At 40.7% G+C, this 24,018-nt stretch overlaps 8 protein-coding genes across 8 annotated transcripts; 4 read left to right on the top strand and 4 right to left on the bottom strand.

Annotated features, from left to right (window-relative positions):
• The first annotated feature begins 92 nt into the window (after positions 1–92).
• Positions 93–3,117, top strand: LOC134180051 (uncharacterized). Its single transcript, XM_062647125.1, has 2 exons — positions 93–226; positions 1,925–3,117. The coding sequence occupies exons 1-2, from the start codon at positions 116–118 to the stop codon at positions 2,891–2,893; spliced, it is 1,080 nt and encodes a 359-aa protein (XP_062503109.1). The 5' UTR covers positions 93–115; the 3' UTR covers positions 2,894–3,117.
• Positions 3,118–3,250: 133 nt separating this feature from the next.
• Positions 3,251–4,285, bottom strand: LOC134180052 (uncharacterized). Its single transcript, XM_062647127.1, has 2 exons — positions 4,133–4,285; positions 3,251–4,006 (listed from the first exon to the last, which is right to left on the bottom strand). Exons 1-2 carry the CDS (start codon positions 4,276–4,278, stop codon positions 3,286–3,288), a joined length of 867 nt encoding a protein of 288 aa, XP_062503111.1. The 5' UTR covers positions 4,279–4,285; the 3' UTR covers positions 3,251–3,285.
• A 130-nt stretch (positions 4,286–4,415) lies between these two features.
• Positions 4,416–13,170, top strand: LOC134180027 (Fanconi anemia group M protein-like). Its single transcript, XM_062647090.1, has 14 exons — positions 4,416–4,972; positions 6,152–6,324; positions 6,376–6,453; positions 6,548–6,706; positions 7,020–7,937; positions 8,300–10,978; positions 11,032–11,292; positions 11,353–11,403; positions 11,605–11,716; positions 11,845–11,971; positions 12,032–12,111; positions 12,172–12,272; positions 12,625–12,719; positions 13,040–13,170. The coding sequence occupies exons 1-14, from the start codon at positions 4,561–4,563 to the stop codon at positions 13,146–13,148; spliced, it is 5,355 nt and encodes a 1,784-aa protein (XP_062503074.1). The 5' UTR covers positions 4,416–4,560; the 3' UTR covers positions 13,149–13,170.
• A 71-nt stretch (positions 13,171–13,241) lies between these two features.
• On the bottom strand, positions 13,242–15,602 carry LOC134179702 (microtubule-associated protein 10-like). Its single transcript, XM_062646635.1, has one exon. It carries the CDS (start codon positions 15,600–15,602, stop codon positions 13,242–13,244), a length of 2,361 nt encoding a protein of 786 aa, XP_062502619.1.
• A 175-nt stretch (positions 15,603–15,777) lies between these two features.
• Positions 15,778–17,262, bottom strand: LOC134179738 (Golgi resident protein GCP60-like). Its single transcript, XM_062646686.1, has 4 exons — positions 17,103–17,262; positions 16,898–17,033; positions 16,604–16,837; positions 15,778–16,480 (listed from the first exon to the last, which is right to left on the bottom strand). Exons 1-4 carry the CDS (start codon positions 17,227–17,229, stop codon positions 15,862–15,864), a joined length of 1,116 nt encoding a protein of 371 aa, XP_062502670.1. The 5' UTR covers positions 17,230–17,262; the 3' UTR covers positions 15,778–15,861.
• Positions 17,211–17,889, top strand: LOC134179740 (uncharacterized). The gene is made up of 3 exons (XM_062646688.1): positions 17,211–17,332; positions 17,398–17,532; positions 17,602–17,889. The coding sequence occupies exons 1-3, from the start codon at positions 17,258–17,260 to the stop codon at positions 17,722–17,724; spliced, it is 333 nt and encodes a 110-aa protein (XP_062502672.1). The 5' UTR covers positions 17,211–17,257; the 3' UTR covers positions 17,725–17,889.
• A 67-nt stretch (positions 17,890–17,956) lies between these two features.
• Positions 17,957–20,102, bottom strand: LOC134179739 (uncharacterized). Its single transcript, XM_062646687.1, has 9 exons — positions 20,072–20,102; positions 19,820–20,011; positions 19,087–19,140; positions 18,956–19,022; positions 18,829–18,890; positions 18,448–18,637; positions 18,308–18,389; positions 18,149–18,250; positions 17,957–18,088 (listed from the first exon to the last, which is right to left on the bottom strand). The coding sequence occupies exons 1-9, from the start codon at positions 20,081–20,083 to the stop codon at positions 18,004–18,006; spliced, it is 846 nt and encodes a 281-aa protein (XP_062502671.1). The 5' UTR covers positions 20,084–20,102; the 3' UTR covers positions 17,957–18,003.
• A 56-nt stretch (positions 20,103–20,158) lies between these two features.
• LOC134179737 (uncharacterized) lies at positions 20,159–23,981 on the top strand. The gene is made up of 14 exons (XM_062646685.1): positions 20,159–20,298; positions 20,359–21,143; positions 21,408–21,475; positions 21,536–21,610; positions 21,700–21,802; positions 21,862–21,974; positions 22,063–22,156; positions 22,592–22,657; positions 22,744–22,829; positions 22,908–22,983; positions 23,035–23,103; positions 23,159–23,201; positions 23,360–23,448; positions 23,558–23,981. The coding sequence occupies exons 2-14, from the start codon at positions 20,372–20,374 to the stop codon at positions 23,671–23,673; spliced, it is 1,770 nt and encodes a 589-aa protein (XP_062502669.1). The 5' UTR covers positions 20,159–20,298; positions 20,359–20,371; the 3' UTR covers positions 23,674–23,981.
• The last annotated feature ends 37 nt before the right edge of the window (positions 23,982–24,018 follow it).

The raw sequence follows: 24,018 nt of genomic DNA, 5'->3' as shown, positions 1-24,018 counted from the left end.
CTTGCGCACCTGAAGCTGCTGCTGATTTGTTCAAGTGTGACCTGGTGCAGCGACCTGACTCTGAATTGGCGCTTTGTGAGTTTCAGTTTCCGGTTTCCTCTTGACTGCAGCAACAATGACCGACACTTCGATCGACAAGTCGTCTGAGACGGAGCAGCGAGAGGGCATGTGGCAGCTATTCGTTCGTGGCGTTCGCGATAATACGGTGACTATCGACGTGCACGAGGTAGGCGAACTATTAGAACATACAAGATGAGTTAGCAATTGCAATCGAAAGTGCTTAGTCAGTAGTTGTATTGTTTTCAAACTCTATGTGACAGCTCAGCAAAAAAGACGGCCAATGAATGGGGCTCGCATAGTATGGCTGGAAGTCTATTGCCCATGTATGAAGAGAAAACCTAGCTAGGTAATCCTGGTAACTCCGTGAGTAATTTGATACACGCCCGTATATTGCTACGTATGAGTGTTGTACGTAGTCGCTTGATCTTACTACCGTATGGAGCAGTAGTCTCCTGCCAATCAGCATGTGGGCGACCATCTCTGAAATCTCAATCGTTCTTGAGATAATTCGGGACTTTCGTCGGCACTGCTAATCTTGTGGGTGGGACAACTTCGTGAACAGAGTTTTATTCTAGCAATTACGACTTCTGAATGGTTGTAACTATTGCTTGCTTGGGTACGTTTCTCTACTGCAGCTATTGTGGTAGCGACAAATAAGACGTACCTATTAGATCTTTCGCTGTACCATACGAAGTTGCTGTGTGGTGTAGGAGGCGTTTCTGTTTTTGCTATCCCTTCGCCGTCCCGGATCAGTGGTTAGGAAGCAATTAAAAAGTGGTGCAGCCTAACGCGCGTTAGAAGGGTTGTGGTTCTAGTTGTACACTCATGCAGCCTCTGGTCGCACCTACCCGCAGCTCCTAAGGCCCTACAGCCCGACTTAGAGGTGTCACAACGTGTGTGGTTCCTGAAGGGGCTCCTCTTCCGACGACTGAGTCTTCGTCCTCTTCATCCTCATTACATCTGTTTTCTCCTGATGCTTGTAATGCTTCCTCCAGTGCGTAATTATGTGTGACACCAGAGGCACGCCTTGGAGTGAGGCAGTTGCATAGGCGTGACAACCCATTCTTGTCGTCCAACCACAGCTTAGCCATGCCTTCCACACAGCCAATCAGAGTCTCAACCCAGGATCATGTACACATAGACAGCACCATCTGAAAGGCTACGTGGCAGTGATCACGTGCATATAACAGACGCGCCTGTGCGCTGTACAGCGAGCAATCTAGCGAGCGCACATTAAGTTTGCTCACATTCATGCTGAAATATATTACTTATTTAATCGGCACAACTAACAACTGAAGTTACTGGCAATGAGCAGCTGGTGGAAAGCCACTTTTTGAAAAGTGGGGCGGCCATGCCCGCCCCAGCTGCTACACTTCCTACGCCACTGTGGATGTTCCTTCAAGTAGCAATCGACTTGCTATGGGTATCATAATCATACGTCAAGTAGTTTAATTAATAATGGTAAACTGGAGGTAAGACGTCTCACGCTCGAATAGGGTTAGATATTCAGGGAGTTACCCTGGATGACCCTACTTCTCTAACTAAATAGATAGATTTTTATTGGATATCAAATTTTCTTGTACAATGATGTTAGCTAGATATGGCAAACTACATAAAATTTCAGTTACAACTCTAACTTAACTTAATTAAGTAATTACTGTGGGCGTCCCTGGACAATTACCTACTAATTACTCTAGGGATTGTCATGTTTTAGTATGACTTGCTGGAGGTGTTTCTACATATAGTTTGTACTGTAACAGACTCTAACATTGTCCTCAAGTTATTACAGAAAACTGTGTGTGGGCAGCCTGCCTGCTTGCCTGCGTATTGTGATGTGATATATCATATGTTTCTGTGTTTTTAGGATTCAACAGTGCATGATTTTATGGTGTTATGTCAAAAGAAGACAGGAGTGCCTCCTAATGAGCAAAGGATTATTCATGCTGGCAAACAACTTGAGGCAACAGGAGGCAAGAGGCTAAAAGATTACCATGCTACAGGACTAAAAAACAAGTCAACTCTCTTTATGGTGCTTCGTCTTCCTGGTGGCTCTGATTCTCTGCCTCCCACTGCAAAAGTCTTGGATGATGGTGTTCAGCTGACAGATGAACCCGACATGATCACATGGGATGAAGATCCGGATGGCCAGCGAGCTAAGATGTCATGTGGTCATGCAATTGGTCCAGAGTCTTTGACGGCATATTGCCGAAGTTTGCTGACCAGTGGCAAGTATCGCTTTATTTGTCCTTATGTGTCACCAGATTTAAGCCAGCATTGCAATAAGGAATGGGCTTATGTTGACGTGAGACGTTTAGCTGTGCTAACCAAGGACGAGCAACGTGAGTTTGAAATCAAGATATCAGAGAACTACCTTCGTAAAGCCATGGGAATCCAGGAATGTCCAAAGTGTCACTCATTATGTGAGAGAAAAAATACGAAAGATCGTCGTATTGTCTGTATTCTCTGTTCACGTGAGCCTGGTGTGACACAGCAGTATGAGTTTTGTTGGTGTTGCTTGCATGAATGGATCAATAAGAGGAGCGTCACTGAATGTGGTAATGCAGAATGCAATGGAAAAGATCCACGTCTTCGCATTCTTCAAGAGGCGTCTGAAAAGGAGGTGGTAGGTGTCAAATGTCCATCAGTGCGAGCATGTCCTGCATGTGGCATGATGATTGAACACACAGAAAGATGCAAGCACATGACTTGTCTGTGTAATACCGAGTTCTGCTTTATCTGCCTGAAAAAGAGGGAGGGTGGCCAATGGAAGTGTGGATCATTCAATACCAAATGCACACCTGCAGCAAGGCAAACAACAATACCAGGCGCTTGAGGTTTTTTATTGAACTCAAGCTGTCGTGTGAAACCTGCCTGATTAAATTGCAGGAAGGTGGACTCTGAATGTGTTGTTGCTGCCTATGGTTAGTTAGCATGCTCTGTTGTTTGGTAAATTGAAGGCTTTGTGCAGTATGCTTTTGCTGGGGTGCCGTATTTTGTGCTTTACCTCATTTATAATAAACAAGTCAAAGCATTGTGTTGCATCATTCAGTTAATAAATAGTAGAGGTGTGACAGTGAGTCTGATGGTACGCAGTAACTTACTGGAGTGTACAGTAGTACTGCAAAGCTAACTCAACTATATACTACTGTAACAGCAGGACTATAAATATCAACTAAGTAGGTTTAGACAGATGCAAAACAAGTATTTCAAGTTGTGAGGTTTCCTTTACCGGGGATCATCTTTGGATCCCACATATAAACATGGTGGTACACATAACTGTTTCGATGTCTTTGTAGAAACATATGTATTATAGTCAGTAGTAATTGACTGTGTTTCAACATTTAAACTAATGCCGCCGTTACTCCTCACTGCTTGTTGGATTCGCCTTTCAGTAAACAGTCGAAAAGTTATCTCAGAATGTTGATCCGACGCACAACGTCCAACAATATAACCAACACCAGAGTATGGTATTACACCAGGCACAGATGCATGTCTATAAACCATACTGGCACTTTGTATATAAAATGACTTCATTGTTGCTCCACTTTGGAAAATCATTCTAAGAAGTTCATTGAAATCATTCACTTCCACAAGTCGATCTAACACCTGATCATACACAAAATGATGTGATGGCAAATGGCTGAATTCGTAAAGTGTCATATGGGAAAATCCACATGTTGTCTTTACTACTTGATACAACAGTCCGTTAGATGACAATGCTCTTTCAGACACTTTCTTGTGTAACCGAAGACCTGCAGCAATGCAGGAGAGAAGAAAGTCACAAGATGGAGAACAAATCCCCAAATTAGATGATAAGCTAGATGTCGTCACAGCAGGTTCTGAAGCTCTTCCACCTTTTAGAGTTACCCATAATGTATCTCTGTCATACAGCCGGACCCATGATCTCACTCCAGCAACTGACAGTCGAGTAGGAGGATAACCGTGCCTATTCATTGATTAAACATTTAATTTGCTATCAAGCAGACAAACAGAGCAACGAACAGACGGTTGGACACATACGTAATCAAAGTCTGTTCAGCCTAAACAATTTTAGTAAGTTCTAAACTCTTGCCTCACGTCTCCAACATCATGATCCTTATTTTTCAGTAAGCTTAATATTCTCTTCACTAACGAGCCTTGTTGAATTGTTTGTGGCCAGAGAACAACGCGGCTAAAGCCAGTCTTTCGAACAACGACTTTCACTCGTACTTTCTTCATACATGTACACAACTGATAAGACCCGCCCACTCCGTAATACGGGATTTCGTCGAAAAAAAACGGCGGGTCGTTTGTTCCGTGTAAGTGTACACTCTTGTTGGTCAACTATTTCAAAACATGGGAGACAAAAAGAAAGGTGTTAATGCGGTAGTTCATCAGACTACTCTGTTTAGTACGTGGGGCTCCTCGGTCGGACCCAATCTCACCGGAAGTTCTTCCGGAAACGAGAGATCATTACTAAACAAGCTTGAAAGTGTGTCTGATGAAGTTCTGGCGTCAATTATGGCACTCCAACAAGACGATGACTTTGATAACGAGATGTCAGAGGCAACCGGTGTTGGACAAGACAAGAAACAGTTGAATGAATTTGGATCAATGAGAGAAAGGCCCAGAGAAGTTATCGACGGTTTTGACGAGAAGGAAGGTGCTATATGGATTTACCCTGTCAATTACCCGTTGAGAGACTATCAATACAACATTGTTCAAAAAGCGTTATTTAATAACACTCTTGTCAGTCTGCCAACTGGGCTGGGAAAGACTTTCATTGCTGCTGTAGTGATGTTCAACTTCTATCGATGGTATCCTAAGAGAAAGATCGTCTTTATGGCGCCGTCAAAACCATTGGTTGCTCAGCAGATTGAAGCTTGTTTTAAAGTGATGGGAATACCACAATCAGACATGTGTGAAATGACAGGTTATGATGACTTCACACACACACACACACACACACACACACACACACACACACACACACACACACACACACACACACACACACACACACACACACACACACACACACACACACACACACACACACACACACACACACCACACACACACACACACACACACACACACACACACACACACACACACACCTTGATTCCACCATACCCACTATGGGTTTTGGCAACGCAGCGTAATAGTGCTTCTCCAAGCAGCATGATCATCAGCAGCACGATCATCAGCATCACGAAGACTGGTATGTAATGACCTGAGGTCTCTTGTGACAACATCTATCCATCTCTGTTTAGGCCCATGTGTTGGTCTTGTTGCATTACTAAGTCTGCTGCAAAGTAGTTGTTTTTGGGGACGATTGTCACTCATGCGCAGCAGATGGCCCAGCCATTGCAATCGTTGTTTCTGTATTGTCATAGCAATAGGGTCTTCACACGCTTGTTCTAAATTGTCTGAATTCTTGATTTTATTTCATCTTGAGACACCAAGAATTGATCGAATGCACCGCATGTGGAATGTATTTAAGCGTTGCAAGTTTGGTTGTGTAACGGACCAAGTCTCACAACCATATAGCAAAACAGGTCTCACAAGAAGAATACGTGCCTGCTCGCAACCAATGCTCAAAACTTTTGTTCTCTTGATGCTGATTTTCATTCCCCATTTACAGCAGGACTCATGTAGACTGTCTACTAAGTTTTGTAGTTCACCCGAGGTCTTCCCAATTAAAGCTAAATCATCAGCATACATAGCAGCTTTAATGACACTAGTTCCTTGAGCTTTGACTCTGTAGTTCATGTAGAGACTTCCCTCTTTTCAACACTCTATTCTGCGTTTAGTAGCGACATATGTTTTAAGTGACCACACACACACACACACACACACACACACACACACACACACACACACACACACACACACACACACACACACACACACACACGCACAATATGGGAGTTTTGTTCAGTCTACCCTGTTTAGCTTCATTTGTATTGAAACTGTTAACAATGTGCTGCATGACTACCAAACTAGATTTATAAAATTGTGACTCTAAAGTTCCTTTATATTTGTTAATTAAGTCAAACTGTGTAGTTCATTCATGATTGTACCTTAACTGGTTTCTGCTATTGTGTAGGCCATATGCAGCCAATTCGGAGGGAGAGTGAGTGGCAGAATAAACGAGTATTTTTCCTCACACCACAGGTAGTGCAGAATGACCTCGGTCGAGGGTCATGTTCTGCTGTGGATATTGTGTGTGTTGTCGTGGACGAGGCTCATCGTGCACTCGGAAACCATGCATACTGTCAGGTATCACTTAGTGGTGCTCCAAGGTTCATTCAGTGTGAGTTGTATCTCTAGGTTATGAGAGAGTTGGCAAATTTCACAACAAATTTCAGAGTCCTGGCACTTAGTGCAACACCAGGAGACAATGTTAAGGTGCATTATTTGACTACTGAAATTACTCATTCCATGCACTCATTCTAGTTGTGAGTGTTTTTGTCATGGTTATTATTGTTGTGTTGCTGTCTAGATGGTTCAAAATGTTGTCACCAACTTGATGATTTCTCATGTTGAGTTACGCTCGGAAGAGTCACTTGATCTGCAGCCCTACATTCACAAGCGAAAAGAGGAGAAAGTTGTAGTGAAACTAGGAGAAGAACTAACACGATTAAAAGACAGATTTCTAGAGGTACAGTGTACTAGAAAAGTTGATAAGTCAGTTGTGTAATCATAAATGAGTTGGCAACGCTGTCCTAACCCTTCTCTATCATGTTTCATGCAGTAAGATTGTAATGAATGTGTGTGCTAATGTAGGCAAGTTGCTCTGTAAATTGTGTTCTATCTGATCTATCTATCTAATAACAGCATGCAGGCAGTTAGAAGGATTGCGTCTTATGCTTTTGTGCTTGACAGCCGTTTTCTACTTGTTGAGTTCTGAACTCAGTCATTTAGTTGCTATATTGTCACAGAGTTGCTTATTGACTGATCTCAAATGTTTTCAGATTGTTGCTGTGAGCATCAAACGACTTGTTTCTAATGGAGCTCTCTACAGTAGTAGCCTTGAATCATATGGGAAATTTATACTTCTTAAAGCTCGCGATGAATTTCATAGAAGACTAAGCACAAATCCTACTCAGTCGCGTGGTGTAATAGAAGGAGACTTTGCTATGTCCATCACATTGTATCATGCCTATGAGCTTCTTCTTCAACATGGAATGAGGTCATTCTATCAGTTTTTGAAATCAACAATGGATGGTTCTAAAGGACAGTCAAGAGCTCGTGCAGAACTTGCTGGAAACTCAACATTTCATGAAATAATGGACGAACTGAAAGAGAAGTTTGATGTTGAAGGGATCAGTTGTGTGTCACCATCAAAGTTTATGAGTGCTACGCAAAGAGGTGGACGGTCTAGACTTTTGTCAAGTTATGGAGCAACTGAGGCAAAGCCTGAAGCAGTGAAGGATCTTGTTTGCAGTCATCCCAAGCTGAAAGTGTTGCGTAAAATTGTTCTTGATCATTTCAATCAAGTGGACGGTGCGAAAATAGGAGGCTTGGGGTCTCGTGTAATGATCTTTTCTCAGTATCGTGAGAGTGTTCATGAGATAGCTGATGTTCTTTCAGTGCACTCGCCGACAATTAGAGTGATGACTTTTGTGGGGCAAGCATCGACAGGCAAGTCCAGTCGTGGCCTTACCCAGAAGGAGCAACTTCAAGTTGTGCAAAAATTTCGTCAAGGAGGATACAACACATTGGTGGCTACATGTGTTGGAGAAGAAGGCTTGGATATTGGAGAAGTTGATCTGATTGTTTGCTTTGATGCTCATGCGTCACCTGTGAGGCTTGTGCAACGATTAGGAAGAACTGGGAGGAAACGTGATGGAAGGATTGTGGTGCTGGTGACAGAAGGGAAAGAGGAAAAAGTAAGCTACATAGATAGTAAACTGACATACAACACAGACAGACAGCCAAGCAGACAATCAAACAGTGTGAAATTGATGTTACTGGACAATAGTATGGAACTATATGACAGTTACAAAGAAATCACATGGTTGCATCATTTAATGACTGAAACAAAGTTAATGAATGTCAAGTTCAAAATAGACAACTAACTTTCGACAGATCACAGATAAACCAATGGTAACAGGCAGGCATGCAGATACTGTAACCACAAGCAGACACAAACGTGGACATACAGTTGTCATTATACATAACATCAGCCAGCAGACGAACGTTAGAAGAGAAGACAGCAAAGCAGTGAATCATATTGTTTGTGCCTTTATAGACATTGAAACGAAGTGAGGCAAGCAGGAAAGGCATTCATAAGGCCATCAGAGATGCAGTTCGTTCATTCAATCTTTACCCACATAATCCTCGTATGGTGCCTTTTCATATTCAACCTCAAGCCCATCAAATGCATATGACACCAGGTGACTACATTGATCGTCATGAACAGAAGAGACAAAAGCAGAAAGGACAGAACAGAACCATCTGTTACAGAAATAGTACAAATATAAAACAATGCTTCTCTAAATGGGGAAAGAAAGGTGAGTTGGGTCTTCTTACAGATGGTGAGTTATGCTATTGGAGTGAGAACTTCATGCTTCCACAAGACGAATGTGACAAATTATCTTATATCACAGAGGATGTGTTTTCGAGCACTCGGCCATTTATTTCATTGTCAAAGAAATCTGTTGCCATAGAAAGCACAGAGCAAACTATGTCATTGACTTTGAGTCGACAGTCTGATAGTCAAATGACACCTTCACCCGTCTATCTGATTGGTCACTCGCTACGTTGTCACAAGCTGATAGAACTGGCACAATTTGCAGACATGTGCAAGGACAGAGATGAAGATGATGATACATACTGTTTAGAAATGATGACATACTTGAATGATGATGATGTTAGTACAGTTACTAAGAAACCTTATGTGGACTCAAATCTGAAGAAATCTGATGATCTGGACAAAAGGAATGTAGCATCTGACTCAGATGACAGTGTCCTCCTTGTTGCGAAACAAAAGAGAAAGAAAGCACGAAGTGTGTTTCCTGATGATGAGGATGACTTTGTGCAATGTCTTCAAGATCGTCGTTTGTCTGACAGTTCCGAAGATGAATCTGAACTTCCAGCAGCACTCAATCGTTCCTCAACAAAGAAGGAAGTGAGCACATCTGTAGTTGAACCACGTCATAAGAACAGTTTACTGTCCAGTGATCTCATTTTTGACACATTGTTGCCTTCTCCATCTCAGTTTAGCTCAAAAGTTAGTCATGTACCTCTTACGATAAAATCTATTATCAGGGAGGCTCCCACATTCGATGACACTTTTGGTGGTCTGTTAAGTCAAATTTCTAGATCAGAAGTGATCCACAAAGATGACAATTTGTCTAAGTGCAGTGACAGCAGGAATGAGTTTGGTCATGCTCACCCAGCTGATACTTTTAGTGTGCAAACAACTGAAGAATTAGCAACGATGGACAATATGTCCGATGGAGGTTTCAGCACCTCAATCCATGATACCAATGCTACTGATACTAATACAGGAAAGAACATGAGAAATGGTGACATATCTATCAGCGAAAGTTTGTCGACAAAATTTTCTACCGAAACCATAACAGCGTGTGAAGTAAGTGAAGACCTGTGCAAAGTGCATAAAGCAAGGGAGCAGCCAGTAGCTCAAAATGTTCGACGTTGTGCTGCCTATAGACTTCAGAGATTCCAATTTGGGAAGAAAATGAATGAAGGTCATCCAAGTGTGTCATCATCGCCAGTCTCTACTGCGCTCTCTGTTGTAGCAACAGAACAAACTGTGATACCTGACTCTGCACCAGAAGATGGAAGCGACAAAGAGGAAAACACAATTGATGCAATCAAACGAACAAAACGTACTTACAAGAAACTTAATGTTCTTCGTAGTCCCAATGTTTACCTTGCAAATGGTGACAAACAACAAGAAAGAACACAGGGAGGTGCTGAAAGTGATGACGACTTTGAGACTCAAATCAATAAGCCACTGAAAGAGGCACAATCATCTGTTAACACAAACATGACCATGAAGTCGTCTTCTATAAATTTACAGAAACCACAATCTGATGTGAAAGCAAAAGACAAAAGGATAGATTTCTTTAGAAATGGACTAAAAACTCGTGCACAAAAGAAATTAAAAAAGCACTTTGAAAAAGCGAAAACAAAACATGTTGGAAGAGAATTTTTGGATGAAGAAGCAGAACTATCGAGTGACAATGCTTGTGTTGTATCGTCTGATGAGGATGTGGAGGACAATACAGATGGCTACATAGCTGATAGTTTTATTGATGACCACACACAAACAGCGGAATATCATCACTTTCAAGTGACATATGAAAAAAGCGAGTCACCAGTGGACATGCAGGCTGTATATAGAAGAAGTCTGATGAGTCCTTCTTGTCAGAGAGGAACATACAAGCTCGTGTTTGGACATCATCATAACAGGCACAGACTGCAATATTCAGACAGCGAACTAGAGTCTTCGTTTATTGACGATAGGGAAGTAAATGAGGTAAGTAGCAGTCAGGCAGAAGAAGACAACAGGTTTATAGTATCTGAGGGTGATGGAAGTGAAGACATTGAATGCACAGTTAAAGAAAGAGACAAGGAGACTGATTCTGTCGAACTTGAGTCACCCAGTTTTATATCAACAAAGGTGAAGGGTAAACGGAGACGAAGAGCTGTGTTAGAAGAATCGAGTGAACAAGATAGTGTTGTTGCAGATGAACCAACCAAGAAGTCTCCCAAAGTTTCATGTGTAGCCACCTCATCATCAGTGCTTTTCTCAGGTGAGAGAAACAGGCAGCAGTTTCCTGGAAAGCAAATCTTAAATAATGTGAATCAGAATGGGACTCTATTGACCTCATCTCCTCAGCCTGCACACATTGAATCTACTGCATCACATGTTGAAATAGAAATACCGCAGTTTGACATGGTAATTCTTGCACAAACTGTAATTGTAGTGCTTATACTTTTTTGTTTTGACAGTTTGATGATGATTTGGATGAACAGCTGCAGCAGTTGGATGAGCAAACACTCAGTCAAGAACTAGTGAAACCAGCAGAAGTCATTCATCCCTTTGCACCTCTAGTCATTTCTCCTATAGCCAAGACAAAATCACCAAACATGATAAATCAGTCTTGTACACGATCTGCTCAATGTGTGTTACCACCAGATCCAGAGATGAATGCAATTTCAACATCTGTTCAAGCTTCGCAAATGAGTGCAACACATACTGTGAGCAAAGGGGTGAGTTGTTGAATTGCTGGACTTTGTGACTAAAGTAGTTTAATTGTTTGTTTTCAACAGACAAAGATGAAAATCTTGGTTGACACAAGAGAAGTCTCAACAGCTACACAGGTCTGTATTGATTAAGTTAATTGTTTGCTGACACACACACACACACACACACACACACACACACACACACACACACACACACCACACCACCACACCAACAACAACGAGCAAATATAAATACACAAATGCATGGAGGCACACCTACAGGAATGCAGTGAGTGGTGAAACACATTGTACATGTGTTCCATTTGACTCTGTTAGACGGTTTCTGCTCTCCGGTTGAACCATTTAATTGATCCTGTTGTCTGCTCCTTGTCACATTGTGATTACATTGTCAGCAATCGAATGGGTGTGAAGAAAGTACATCAGTCAAGTAAGCTTTGTTATATAAGACAGTTACATAATGTTCACAATGTATTTTAACATTATGTAGTAGAGCAGAAACACAATACGGCATTCAGTTTGCTCTTCTTGTTTATATTGTTTACATGCTTGGTTTAGGTTTGTCAACTAGCAGCAAGAGCTCAAAGGCTGTCGACAGCCTTCGTCATATGTTTAGTCTGTTTGAGCGTCCTTGTCTTATTATTGAGAAGGAAAGAGAAAAATCTAGAGAAGCCAAGAGACCACAGTAAGATGACTGCATTGCAATGTAATGTGGCTTAAATTACATTCGTCTGCCATATCTCAGTAACAGGACTCATCACTTCAATAACAGCCTGGCTGCTCTTGCACAGACACACGCCAAGGTTCTATTCAGTGACTCGCAAGGTTAACAGAATTGACATCTGCTGTGAAAGAATGACTCCCATTTGTTGCTTGTGTTGTCAGTCATGACGGCAGCTTTTATCATCGACTTAACTGTTAGTGAACAAGAGAAGCAGGCAAGCATTGATGCAACTTGTGATATTGCAAAGGGAACCAATGACCCAGTAAGCAACCAAACATCAGTGTAGACAGTAAGGCAAGAGAGTAGCCGTGATTGCTAATGTACAGTCACGAAGCTCATACAGAATAGCAAGTGGCGATTCTATCATGTTATTAAAGTGATTATTGAGTAGTCAATAGAGCCACTCTGCAGCACCGAACAACTAGTTGTTAGAACTTGGACATTTAGAAGACAGCTTGTGTATTTTGTTTTTGTATTTTTGTGGCTCATTGTCAGTAACTCCAAGCCTCTATAGCTTAACTGTAAATGCACCAGCTTGTCAAATATTTGATGTGACACTGTGTTGCAGAGTTAGTTCATAGTGTGTGTGGATTCAGTGGTTGGTTTTTGTGTAGGTTTTGAAAATTTTGCTGTCTATTCCTTGTCTCAGCTTCATATCTGCTCTCAATCTCTTTCGTTCATTTACATCTCTCGAGGAAATCTGCAGAAGGTAAGGCTAGTGCACTCATGTAAACTTAATTAGATTAAGATTGTGTCCGTTTCTCATCTTTTTGTGTATTCATCTGTACATCTGTTCATCTGTTCATTTGTCTGAGTCTGTTCGTTGCCTTAGAGTTACGATATAAAGGCTGAAAAGTGCTGAAGTCTCAGGTTACTATCAGCTGACACATTCATTATAGTGTTCTGTAGTCATTAACAAAGGCTAGTTTGCAACTGAGGAATTAAACATGGTTGTACACCTCATTAACCTCCACAAAACTCAAATAAGGAAATAGAAGCAATGAATAGTAATACACTATCTTTTTTTAGCTCTCCAAGCGAATTGGTTCGTCGTACAGCATCTCTCTCTAGTCAGAGAGCAAAGACACTTGTATCATATCTTCAACACAACTTTGACATCGACATGATTCCGAAATAGCACAAATGCACTCGAGGGAACGTTTTATGATTAGATTGTATTGAAATTGAAAATAAAGAAGTCAACACTTTATCACATCAATGTTTGTGTCTTCTAAATTGTGTACCCAAGATTGCTTTCTATTGCTTTTAAATTTGTCATTGAGGCAATCCTTGGCATGGCCGAATCTCTACTACTTCGAGAGTTACGAGTGCTTGAACTGGAGGAAGAACTGCTGCTCCTAGAACTGTTAGTTCGGTGTTGACTGTTTCTACTGCTTCTTTTACTGCTAGCTGTCTTAGATTGGCTAGTACTGTGGCTGAAATGAGAGCTTGCAACTGATGTGTTGTGTGACTCGTCTTCAAACTGTTCTGAGTAAACATCACTTTGCTCGTCTGATTCCTGTGACCTTTCCTTTGATCCCAATTGTTGTTGTGGTTGTTGTTGTTGTTGTGACTGTTCACTAGCTGAAAGCAGTGATAGAGAATGAATCTTCAAGTCTTCAACACGAAGCAACTGATTTTCTTCGTGGGCAGCAGAAGCAGCAAAGTGTTGCTGTTCTGTGTGTGATAAAATGTCAAGTTTCTCACCAAGCTGTACTGTGTTTTCATCATTGTCCTGTGCATCAGGAAGTCCCTCCGTTACTATGTCATCATCACAGGTCACATCAGGCAGATGTACCTGGATGCTGTTTGCATTCTGGTGTACTGATCCCGATCCTTTGCTTATATTCTCTGACAGCTCACCTTCACTCTCTGTTTTGCTCATGGTATTTTCATGTGGTTGACTAGCCTGCAGTTTCTTCACATTGTTATCTGATTTCTTCTTAGACTTAAGCGACTCCCTTTTCCTACCACCTTGGTGTTTAGTTATCATTTCTGAGTGTCTGTGTCTTGGTTTAGAAAAAGGAATCTCTGTCCTCGCATGTGGAGTTGAGTTTGGTTTCTTGGGAAAACGAGCAAAGTATGAGAGATTACGGTAAGGCTGAGGAGGTGAAGACGTAGCAAAGGCTCTCGGACATAATCCTTTAGTCCTTGTATCCACTAATGAATGTGGCTGCTTATTTACAGCAGCTGCAGTCTTTTTCTTTCTCATTAATGATCTTGCCTCAGAGAGTCCCTGAGTCCTGTGTTGTATTGCCAGATGTTGATAGACAACTGAAGCCAATTCATGCAAATTGGACTGTGTCTGTCCTCTTATTTGACTGTTTTCAGCTTGACTAGTAGTTTGTCTTTGAGTTCTGGCAGGAATATCCTGGTTGCCCAGCAACTGAGACAATTCATACAGCAAACCAAAGAGAAGAGAAAACTGAGAGTGACCACTAGGTGGAGCTATTTCTTCTTGATTTCTGTCATCATGACTTCCCCTCTCATCAATTTCTGAGTTACTCAATAAATCAGTGTTCACCTCTTGCGCAACCCTTTGCATTGATGTTGCTTGCAGAGGGAAATTGTTGGGTTCAGATGCAACAACATTCCTCCAGTGATCTTCTTCTATACCACTTTCTGCATAACTAACCTGTGATTCATCTACTGGGCTATCTGAACAATTTATTGTGTCTTCATCACTATTCTCAATACTCTCTGTATCATGTTGAGATGGAGGTGCTACATTAGCAGCTTCACTGTTATAGAACAATGGAGGAGGACAGACGGTATTCATGATGTAAACTTGCTCTTCTACTTTACCATTTGTAGTATGATTTGCATGGAGTTGTTCCAGTCTTTGAGATTTATTTGTTCTCCCACTTGAATGCCGCTTGATCCCTTGCTCTACATCAGTTACTTCATCTGCAGGTATGGCGCAACCAACCATCTTATCATCTACCTGCACCGAAACAGCATGCATTCCACGTTCTCTTGTTGGACTTGTAGCTTCACCAGTTTCAGATATTGTTCCTCTCTCATCTCTCGCTACTTGCAAGTGAGTTGCTAGTGCAGGTCCCAAACTATACATTCGATAACCAACATCAACAGTTGCCACCCGACTTCCCATCAGATTGAACACTGGGAACTTCCCTCTTCCTCCAGATACACCCGGTGAACTATCTCCATTGTCTTCTCTATATTTCATTAAATCATCAGCCACAGCGTCTAGTCTTATCGACGTACTGCCTATTAAGTGTGCAGGACTGCTCCACACATCCAGCAGCATAAGGTAGAGGGGCGTGGCGTGTAAGTGACGACACAAAACGTTGAAATTCATTTTAAATAGACAAGATTTTCCCTTTCCAAACATAAAGTTTCCATGATGATCTTGGATGTCTAGCAATTGTAATCGAGTGTGAGATGAGCCCAACTTCATTTTCTGTCGAAGAGACTCGACTTGTTGAAGAGATGCAGAATGAATGACGACTGTAGGAAGATCAAGAAGACGGAAGGCAACGACTGGTAGACGGCATGGTACTTCAACTGATCCTACACTATCTACAACAAGCTCAATAGAAAACAAACTTGACTTCTCGTCCGCGGGCATTTTTTGGCATGCGCAGTTGAAACAGGACGCCTCGCAAACCTCGCGCAGACGCATCTCAGCACGTTAAAAACAACTTCATTATCTTGCTCTGTTCAGGCTTCATGACGTCTTTTCATAATCTACTAGGTACTAACCTAAAGGTTCAATTGCATTTCTGCTGGAACAAAAAACAACTGTGTCTCATTGCGAATATTCAGTTTCTGTTCAACAATCACAGCAGTACAAGTAAATACAGTACAAGAAGTGTCACTCAGCACATCTATTTCGTGTAATAAACTCGATAGTAGAGTGTTTTTGACCGAACCATAGAGTACGAGTTGTCAAATTGTAATAGGTAGACACCAGCTCCAGGGAATTTGTGTCTCCCTGCTATCACCTGCTCGTGACTGTTCCTTCTTAGAACTGGCAGAAGAGGATCAACTCTAGTAGCAGCATCAGGACTTGCAGCTTTTGGTGAGACATTCACCCCATTCTCTGCATTACTAGCTGTTGGTTGATATGCCCATTCAAAACTAAGACCAAATCCAATGTCATAATTCTCTGTTGCAAATTCCCAGTAAAGTGCTGATCCATCTGCACGTGTTGGGACTCTCACTGTAACACATTCACCACGGCCAACGACTATACAAGCGTCTGGATCCTTCTGCATTTCTGAAATGAATTCTGCCGCACTCAGTTGACTAATTGCATATTTTGATAGATCTTCTACACCTGTACCATCTGTTTCTTCTGAAGGATGAACTGCAGGAGTTTCCAACTGAGTTTTAGTGTCAACTACTGATACCGTTTGTTGATGTGACTGTTGCTGTTGTTGCTGCTGCTGTGATAGAAGAGCTGCTTGTTGCAGACGTGCCCTTTCTGCTTCTAATGCTTGACATCTGCAATCAATAGATCCAGTGAGTACAAAACATACAGTCAGTCAGCGTCTTACGTGGACTACAAACTGACAGACAGACAAACACACACACAGATACACATAGAGAAGAGATGTCAATACACACCTTTCTTCTTCTTCCCTTTTCCTTCTTTGTTCTTGTTCTCTTAGTTGCTTGAGCCTCTCCTCTTCTTTAGCAGCCGCCTCTCTTTTCTCTAGCTCCATTCTCTCTTTCTCCTCTCGTTCTTTTTTCATATCTTCCAACATGTGAGACAAAGCAGGAACTCGACTCAAAAGTAAGTCAACAAACTTCCTCTTCGCGTCTTCTTGGCTCATATCACCTAATGCTTGCCATGCCTTCCTACATCAAACATTGCCACTTCGACATCATTCCCCAGTAGTATGAATGTATGACGATTACTTTCTATCGTTTCCAATCACATCAAAATATCCAACATCCTGTGTCTTGCTCTCATCCCACTTACCACGAGTAGCTTGTCTCCAATAAGCCACAGCATGCAGTTTATCATCATAACTGAAACAAATGTCTTCTTTCCCTGTTCATTTTTAACATTATTGATATCAGCACGTGGAAGTACCGTGTAGGATTAGGGAGACCCACCTACCTTTCTTATACTGATCGACTGCTACTTTAAATATCTCTTCTAAACTGAAGCCCCATCTCGCTTCATACGGCTCTCCATTAGTATTAGACGAAATATTTGTTGATTCTTCAGTCGATGCAGCCGCCATCTTGGAGATCACGCATGCGCTGTAAACGATGTCTCTGCTAAGAGGTGCAAGTGGTAGTCAAGAGGATCAGTGGCGCTTGAGCAATGCAGAGCTCCTTGGTCAGGTACAGTAAATGCGATCAGGTTAGGATTAGAGAAAGAGTTGTGTGAGCCCTCAATGTTAATTAAGATTGCAGGTGCAGCTTGGGCGTCTGGTACAGAGTCGGGTGCTGATCTATACAAACTGTACTCAGCCGGAAGAATAGCATATGAGGTTTATCAGCGACTGAAACAAGGCGGAGACTTACGAAAGGAGCTACTACGAGTGAGAATTTTACAGGAATTTTACAGTCTCTTACCTAGTTGATGAAATGAGATGTGGTGTGGTGGACAGGCTGAAACTGTCAGGAAAATAACGGAATTCGTGGAGAGCAATAAACGAATGCCAAAAGATAAACTTTCAGCAGAAGTTCAAATGATGATTGTTCAGTTTGCTGTTCAAGTTGCAACGTTGTAGAGAGCCGACCTACTGCCTACTGACACATCTACGTTTTACAGGCGTATCACACAATACTATATGTGCGTGTGAGTGTAAAGAACTTGTGTACGGGATTAGGTTATTACGTGTACTGTTCTTTAATTTATATGTACGCTTTAATAGATAATTAGGTATTAAAAGCCACTTGTCATCTATTACTAAACAGAAGAAAATCATTTCTATCCTTGGTTCAATTTGAACTAACAGTTGTACCATTTCCTTTCAGTATTTATTCCAGTTTAGTATGTCATTGTGCACTCAGTCTGTCCAAAGTCTTCTGTTTTCTTCCTCATCTACAGAAGTGTACCAGTCAGGATGGGACACATCAGGACGGAGTCGATAACTGTTGTGTACGAAAACAGTTGACGATAACATGAAGTCAGTCAACATAGATATTACTCACTCAGTGAACAACTCTTCATTTTCGAGATGTCTTGCTGCTACAAACACTAAACTACGCATCTTTGAAGGAGTGGCATACAGAAATCCAGGAGGACGGAAATACCTAGAAACATAAAACAAGAAATATTAATGAAGACAACACAGGTTGTGATGCCACAACTTGTTTGGAATGAGGGATAACAGTTCATCAGGAAAAGAGGCGGTTGCTTCGTATGAAAAAGGAATGAGGTTAGGCACAACTCCTAACATCCTTTGAGTTAGTTCACTATCAACAGATAAATGTATGTCACTGCAGCATACCTGGTTCTGGATGATTGACTTTGTGCCCATAAGCAAACGGATGGTTGAGTGGGCCATCTGGAGTGGTAATAGTTATATCATAATTGTTGGCATCGATAATGCAGCGATCTAGACGACTCATCATCGACAGTGTTTTGTGAGGATCAGAATCAGAGTAATCTGTTATCTGACTTACATCAGGTGGTAAATACTAGAGAATACAAATTTGTGTTAAAATATAGTATCTGTAAGTATATGGAAACTACATCATTTGTAATATGATGTGACAAAAAATTGATGACAATAACAATAATAATAGGTAGTAACAATAACGTATTAAAACTAAAAAAATTTATAACAATAATGTTTCCACTGTTCTAGTTAATAACAAATAAAACTTACAACAGTTCCAGGAAAGAAGGTAACTACCGTTCCTGGTACTACATGTCCATCTATGAATAATCCTGAAAGCAAAATATGATTTTATAGAACACAATAATTATTAATTAAATGACTACTTGTAATGTACCTTCTCCAGCATCAGGATGCTGAACAGTTGATTTCTGGGTGTGTAATGTAAAACTCCAACTTTGTGTCTGTCACAAGATCAAACTACCATATTTGAATGTGACCAAGAATATTATAATTTGTCAACATTACCATGTTGGGTTGTTTTGTTAGTCTTTCTTTGACATTTTGCAACATCTTGATAACCTACAACATGGAAGTGACAGTGTCTCATCTCTCAGGACACTTCATTACATAATATACATATTAGTTTGTCAGCACACTTAAGTTAGAAAGTTAAAAGGTAATTACCAAAACGTCGGATATCAAGTCGACTAGATCATGTATTCCAAAGTACACCCATATGGTACAATGTTCTTGATATTTTCATTCCTGATATTTACATAGTCATTCTGAACTATCTGCAGATGATTTAATACACAAACAAACCAACAACTGTTGTGTGTGTAGCCTACTAACACGTAACAACAAACAGTTTTTTTGTAATGAAGTCCTCACCGGTATTGTGCAAGTGCATGTTACCAGTTCTACACATGACCAATTAAAGGTGGTCTGTTTCTGTTTCATAAGCAGCTGTACAAGTATGTACTATCCTCAGCATTCAAGTGACATCTGCATCATTTCCCTACTGACTTCACTGTTATTAATTAAAGCAAAATCAATACACAAGTGACCACACTAAGCAAGCACTAATTTACCTTCAATAAACAATTAAATCTAAAGTAACGTAAATTTGACTAACACGTCAAAAATAACAATACGGTAACTCAGCATGCATTCTATGTATGTACAAGCCTAGTGTATGGCCTCCGAGGCTCAAACACGTGTACGTACACGTGTACAAGAGCTAATCAAACAGACCGACCTGTTCATTGACTGTGCTGTGAACAACGTGATATTGCCTTGCAAACGATGTTCTCTCATTGGGAATGTTGACATCAACTCTTCTTCCGTCGCATTCTTTAAAATGGTGAGCAAATACGAACAGACGCCAAATGTCTATTTTTTCTTGGAATTTTCGCTTTGCAAACCGTCGCCTGGTGAGACGCTCGACTACCTGAAGAAACAAACAATACTACAAGATGCAGGAAGGGAACGTCTCGTAAGTTGCGCAAACCGAGCGAATCATAGGAAACTGGCTAAGTTTCTCTCTTTAGCGCGCGTGCAATGACGTCGTAATTCATTTAATATTTGTCTACACGCCTACTGTGCAAGGGTGCGACAGGGTTGAGGTCGGAGAGTGGCTACACTCACTATACATGGGCTGGCAATAACTTTGATGTTATATGCAGCAACAAATATTCGTACGTAGACTTTCTCTGTTGTGCAAGTGTGCAGAGTGAGGTAAGGAACGTTAGTACCGGCCACTAGGCGTGGCCAACAGTGACTTGTGTTATACTCTAGGGCTTGAATATATATGCCTTCTGTGTTGCTGCATTTTGGTAAGACGATGACTGTTTGTTTTGCATCGACGCTCTGCTGTTTGGGAACTTGGCGTTCGTATGTATTGCTGCTGACTTTATTGGCATTTGATTTGATGCCCACTGCTCAGATGGTTGTAACCCAACCTGTAAACAACACAAACAAAATATCATATGAGCAGTGGGTGCGAGCTGCTTTCAAGAGTCAATCATTTCTCACTTTTAATGTGCCTATATCGGAAGTCGGCTTGTGTGGGTCGTGGCATTCAGGCAATGCTCCTATTTATCATTCGCTCAGATACGAAGCTCTCTTCTACAGAACAAGCACAAACGTAACGCATCGTTACTGTTCTAGCCAAGGATTTTGCCTCACTGCTGTTGGGACATACAGACTTGCTGATCAAATGGGAGGCATTGAATGGCAGCTGCAAATGGGAATAAGGAGATTCCACTTTGAATTGCATCAAATCTCTAGTTTAAGTCCTGTCATTCGAATTTGCAAGTCTCAACAGAGTTTATGTAATAACATCAAGAACTGGTTTAATCAGTTAGGCGTATATGACTCCTCATCCGATGATGATCCTTGTTGGGGATTTGTTGGTGTGGAGTCAACAGACAAATTGACAGGATGTGATCATTATTCTTTGTCTTGGACTGAAGGATTAAGCAAAATTCGTAACTTTATTGATGAGAATACGAATGAAATTGTTTATGTGCAAATGGACTCTAGTCAGTTGGGGAAATGTCAGAGCAACTCTGCCATAGACGGTAATGTAATATGTGGCTGTTTTCCTCCTTGTCAGTGAAAAAAATTGAGTGTTTTTTATTAATTAATTACTAGTTTTGTATTACGCAAACAAGTCGGTATTACTAGTAATTATGTAATGTGTTTTGTTTGTTTGTTTGTTTGTGTGTTTGTGTGTGTGTTTGTGTGTGTGTTTGTGTGTGTGTGTGTGTGTGTGTGTGTGTGTGTGTGTGTGTGTGTGTGTGTGTGTGTTGTTGACAACAATCTTTTTTATTGGCATCTTTCAGGACCCATTTCTGACAGTTTTGGAAACACTGTATTTACACCAAATGACTTGCAGAGCTACAGGGACTTGGTTATATTAATGAGGCAACTTAAAGTTTTGTTCAAATTAACAAGCACTTGTTTATTACAGATATCAAACAACCAAGACCAAGAAAGCAACTTTTTGTCTGTTTCAAGGTGGCCATCAGCCAACTACCTCACAACTGTAATGACTAACAGTGATACTAATAATTAACAGTGATATATATCAACACTGTAGCCTAATAAATAAATTAATCAATGGATTGCATATAGATTGGAAAGAGGGTTATTATTGCATCTGACTGTACATTTGGTAATCAATGGATACATGACACAATGCCAGAGTCTACAACAGCATTTCTACCCTACGTGGGAGGTATGTATAGTTATATATTTATCAGCACAGACAATTGTTTACGATACTTATATCAATAGAAACAGTGTCTGCCAACCAATTTCATGCACTTCGATGTGCTCATCAACAATCAGATGGTAGCTTGGCAGTAATATCAAATCACTTTGGTGGTATATATGAGGATCTTACAGCTGTGAGCATTTTCTATTATGTAGATGCATGTACACCTTTGTTATTGGGTGATTATTGGTTACTCAATTAATTAACATTGATGTATTTAGTTGTTTGTTAGAGCTACGACTGATTCTGGACAAAGTAGCTCTTATGAATTTCAAAATGGCTTGGCCAGTGCTGGAGAGTTGACGACCAGAAAAGGTGATAAGAATCAGTCAATACATCAGAATGTACATGTACATGCAGCCAGCCAGACTTACTGGTGGACAGGTTATACAAACAGTCGTAAACAAGGTTATTGAAACTGAGTGAGAGCATATAGTCACTATACCTTGACTGTTACGAGATATATTAAATAGAGCAATTTAAAAATCCATGACTGAACGTGTGCAATTTATCCAATTTACCACCATCTTTTAACTGTACAGTAGTATGCTACTATAGTATACTGTGTGTGATATCCCTAGAAACTTGTGTGTGCAATTACAGATAGATAGATTCGTATTTTGCAAATGTAGTAAAAAATTAGTTACGGGCTTGCGGGCGTACAGACAGATGGGCAAGTGGGCGGATACACATTTTAATCGTAATGTGTAAATAGTAAATTATTAGATATTTGAAACTGGTATGGTTTAGCTAATGATGCTTTGAAGTGTGGCTTTAGTCCACTGCTAGCTCATGTCAACATCCGCAGGGTTTCAGGTAATCAATCGAGTGGATCATTCTTGAGCTGTACTACATGCGTAAATATTCAATTGATATAATTAACTATCTTCTTATTTTTGTAGCCTGTGTGTGGACGTGGGCAGAAGGACATTCTAGTCTTTGTGGTGACAACCTTTGTACAGCAATAGAAGTGAACAGCGATCCAGAAGTGTGTTTATTTTCACTGCTTTAATACACTGACAGTAACTATCGATTGATCCTAATTAATTAAATCTAAATCTAACAGGCAAAACGGGTTGTCCAATGGGTAAACGTTGACTGCTCAACTAGGCTATCACTGGCTTGCAGAGCCACATCAAATGGTAATATGTACAACAGTTTACTACTTTCGCATCTGATATGCTGGATTTTAGTTGATGGTTGGCGAGTAAGTCGGGAGAGATATGAATTTCCAACTGACGAAGACTTGAATGAAGTAGAAGGTAAGATCTATGCAACATTGAGAATTGATATAGCAGTATGTACACGTTGGTGTAGGTTGTCCTGATGGATCACAGTTTGATACTCCATTGTCTCCCAGGTGAGTTGTGATATTATCTACTTGTGTGTGTGTGTGTGTGTGTGTGTGTGTGTGTGTGTGTGTGTGTGTGTGTGTGTGTGTGTGTGTGTGTGAACTATTGTAAATCCTGTAATGTGTTTGTGTTGTGTTTATACTCTACACTCTTTCTGTGTGTCTAGTGAAACTGACCGTTTGGCAACTACCATGATTGGTGACGGTATTGATCGACTGTGGCTCAAATATATCTCTCCAGTTACTTGCCACCCAAGTGAGTACATTTGGGCATCTATACAGTTTCATACAACATAATTACAAGTTTCAGTCTTTTAATTTGTGACATACGAATGCTATTTCTCATTTATTGATTTTTATTGCAGCAATGAAGAATCCGCAGGATATTTACATCAGTAGTCAAGGTTGTTCTAACTTGTCATCAACAGTTCTCTCATTAGTTTTTATGTATGTAGGTATCATCATTAATATTATAACGTAAAGTTTAGCATTATGGGTAGAACTACTTGAGTACTGCAGCATTCAAGGGTAGTTTGATATCATATACCATAGAATTGAAAGGAAATGTTTCTATACATTTTTAGAATATTTCTTTAGCTGTATGCTTTGCCAAGTTTTTGTGAAATTAGAAATGAGAGAACACACGCACGCACACACACACACACACACACACCAGTCACACCCAGCACCTGCAAGGGTACTGTCATAAAACACTCAATCCTTGTAATAAATACATTGGACTGGGATCCATTTGTGGCAGCCATAAACTGTTGATTAAAATTTATGGCTTATGCAGCATCGCTTCGCTCGGCGAAATCTATTTGAC

Source organism: Corticium candelabrum, chromosome 5 (genome assembly GCF_963422355.1).
Source record: "Corticium candelabrum chromosome 5, ooCorCand1.1, whole genome shotgun sequence".
Lineage (NCBI taxonomy): Eukaryota > Metazoa > Porifera > Homoscleromorpha > Homosclerophorida > Plakinidae > Corticium > Corticium candelabrum.
The sequence above is the reverse complement of the archived record's forward strand: the minus strand, read 5'-3'. Positions and strand labels throughout refer to the sequence as shown.

What these genes read in the sequence shown, in the direction of transcription:
- LOC134180027 (XM_062647090.1), top strand. Translation starts at nt 4,561, where the DNA reads ATGGCACTCCAACAAGACGATGACTTTGATAACGAGATGTCAGAGGCA. An exon ending in AGACATGTGTGAAATGACAG is followed by an intron (nt 4,973 to 6,151) that starts GTTATGATGACT and finishes GCTATTGTGTAG; the next exon opens with GCCATATGCAGCCAATTCGG. An exon ending in CACCAGGAGACAATGTTAAG is followed by an intron (nt 6,454 to 6,547) that starts GTGCATTATTTG and finishes GTTGCTGTCTAG; the next exon opens with ATGGTTCAAAATGTTGTCAC.
- LOC134179702 (XM_062646635.1), bottom strand. Translation starts at nt 15,602, where the DNA reads ATGCCCGCGGACGAGAAGTCAAGTTTGTTTTCTATTGAGCTTGTTGTA.
- LOC134179737 (XM_062646685.1), top strand. Translation starts at nt 20,372, where the DNA reads ATGCCTTCTGTGTTGCTGCATTTTGGTAAGACGATGACTGTTTGTTTT. An exon ending in AGAGTTGACGACCAGAAAAG is followed by an intron (nt 22,157 to 22,591) that starts GTGATAAGAATC and finishes GGTATGGTTTAG; the next exon opens with CTAATGATGCTTTGAAGTGT. An exon ending in AGACTTGAATGAAGTAGAAG is followed by an intron (nt 23,104 to 23,158) that starts GTAAGATCTATG and finishes ACGTTGGTGTAG; the next exon opens with GTTGTCCTGATGGATCACAG.
- LOC134179738 (XM_062646686.1), bottom strand. Translation starts at nt 17,229, where the DNA reads ATGGCGGCTGCATCGACTGAAGAATCAACAAATATTTCGTCTAATACT. An exon ending in AGTCGATCAGTATAAGAAAG is followed by an intron (nt 17,034 to 17,102) that starts GTAGGTGGGTCT and finishes AAAAATGAACAG; the next exon opens with GGAAAGAAGACATTTGTTTC. An exon ending in GTGATTGGAAACGATAGAAA is followed by an intron (nt 16,838 to 16,897) that starts GTAATCGTCATA and finishes TGTTTGATGTAG; the next exon opens with GAAGGCATGGCAAGCATTAG.
- LOC134179740 (XM_062646688.1), top strand. Translation starts at nt 17,258, where the DNA reads ATGTCTCTGCTAAGAGGTGCAAGTGGTAGTCAAGAGGATCAGTGGCGC. An exon ending in ATGCAGAGCTCCTTGGTCAG is followed by an intron (nt 17,333 to 17,397) that starts GTACAGTAAATG and finishes ATGTTAATTAAG; the next exon opens with ATTGCAGGTGCAGCTTGGGC. An exon ending in TACGAAAGGAGCTACTACGA is followed by an intron (nt 17,533 to 17,601) that starts GTGAGAATTTTA and finishes TGTGGTGGACAG; the next exon opens with GCTGAAACTGTCAGGAAAAT.
- LOC134179739 (XM_062646687.1), bottom strand. An exon ending in GCATCCTGATGCTGGAGAAG is followed by an intron (nt 18,891 to 18,955) that starts GTACATTACAAG and finishes TTTTGCTTTCAG; the next exon opens with GATTATTCATAGATGGACAT. An exon ending in AATGAAGAGTTGTTCACTGA is followed by an intron (nt 18,089 to 18,148) that starts GTGAGTAATATC and finishes CGTACACAACAG; the next exon opens with TTATCGACTCCGTCCTGATG.
- LOC134180051 (XM_062647125.1), top strand. Translation starts at nt 116, where the DNA reads ATGACCGACACTTCGATCGACAAGTCGTCTGAGACGGAGCAGCGAGAG. An exon ending in TGACTATCGACGTGCACGAG is followed by an intron (nt 227 to 1,924) that starts GTAGGCGAACTA and finishes CTGTGTTTTTAG; the next exon opens with GATTCAACAGTGCATGATTT.
- LOC134180052 (XM_062647127.1), bottom strand. Translation starts at nt 4,278, where the DNA reads ATGAAGAAAGTACGAGTGAAAGTCGTTGTTCGAAAGACTGGCTTTAGC. An exon ending in CATGATGTTGGAGACGTGAG is followed by an intron (nt 4,007 to 4,132) that starts GCAAGAGTTTAG and finishes ATCAATGAATAG; the next exon opens with GCACGGTTATCCTCCTACTC.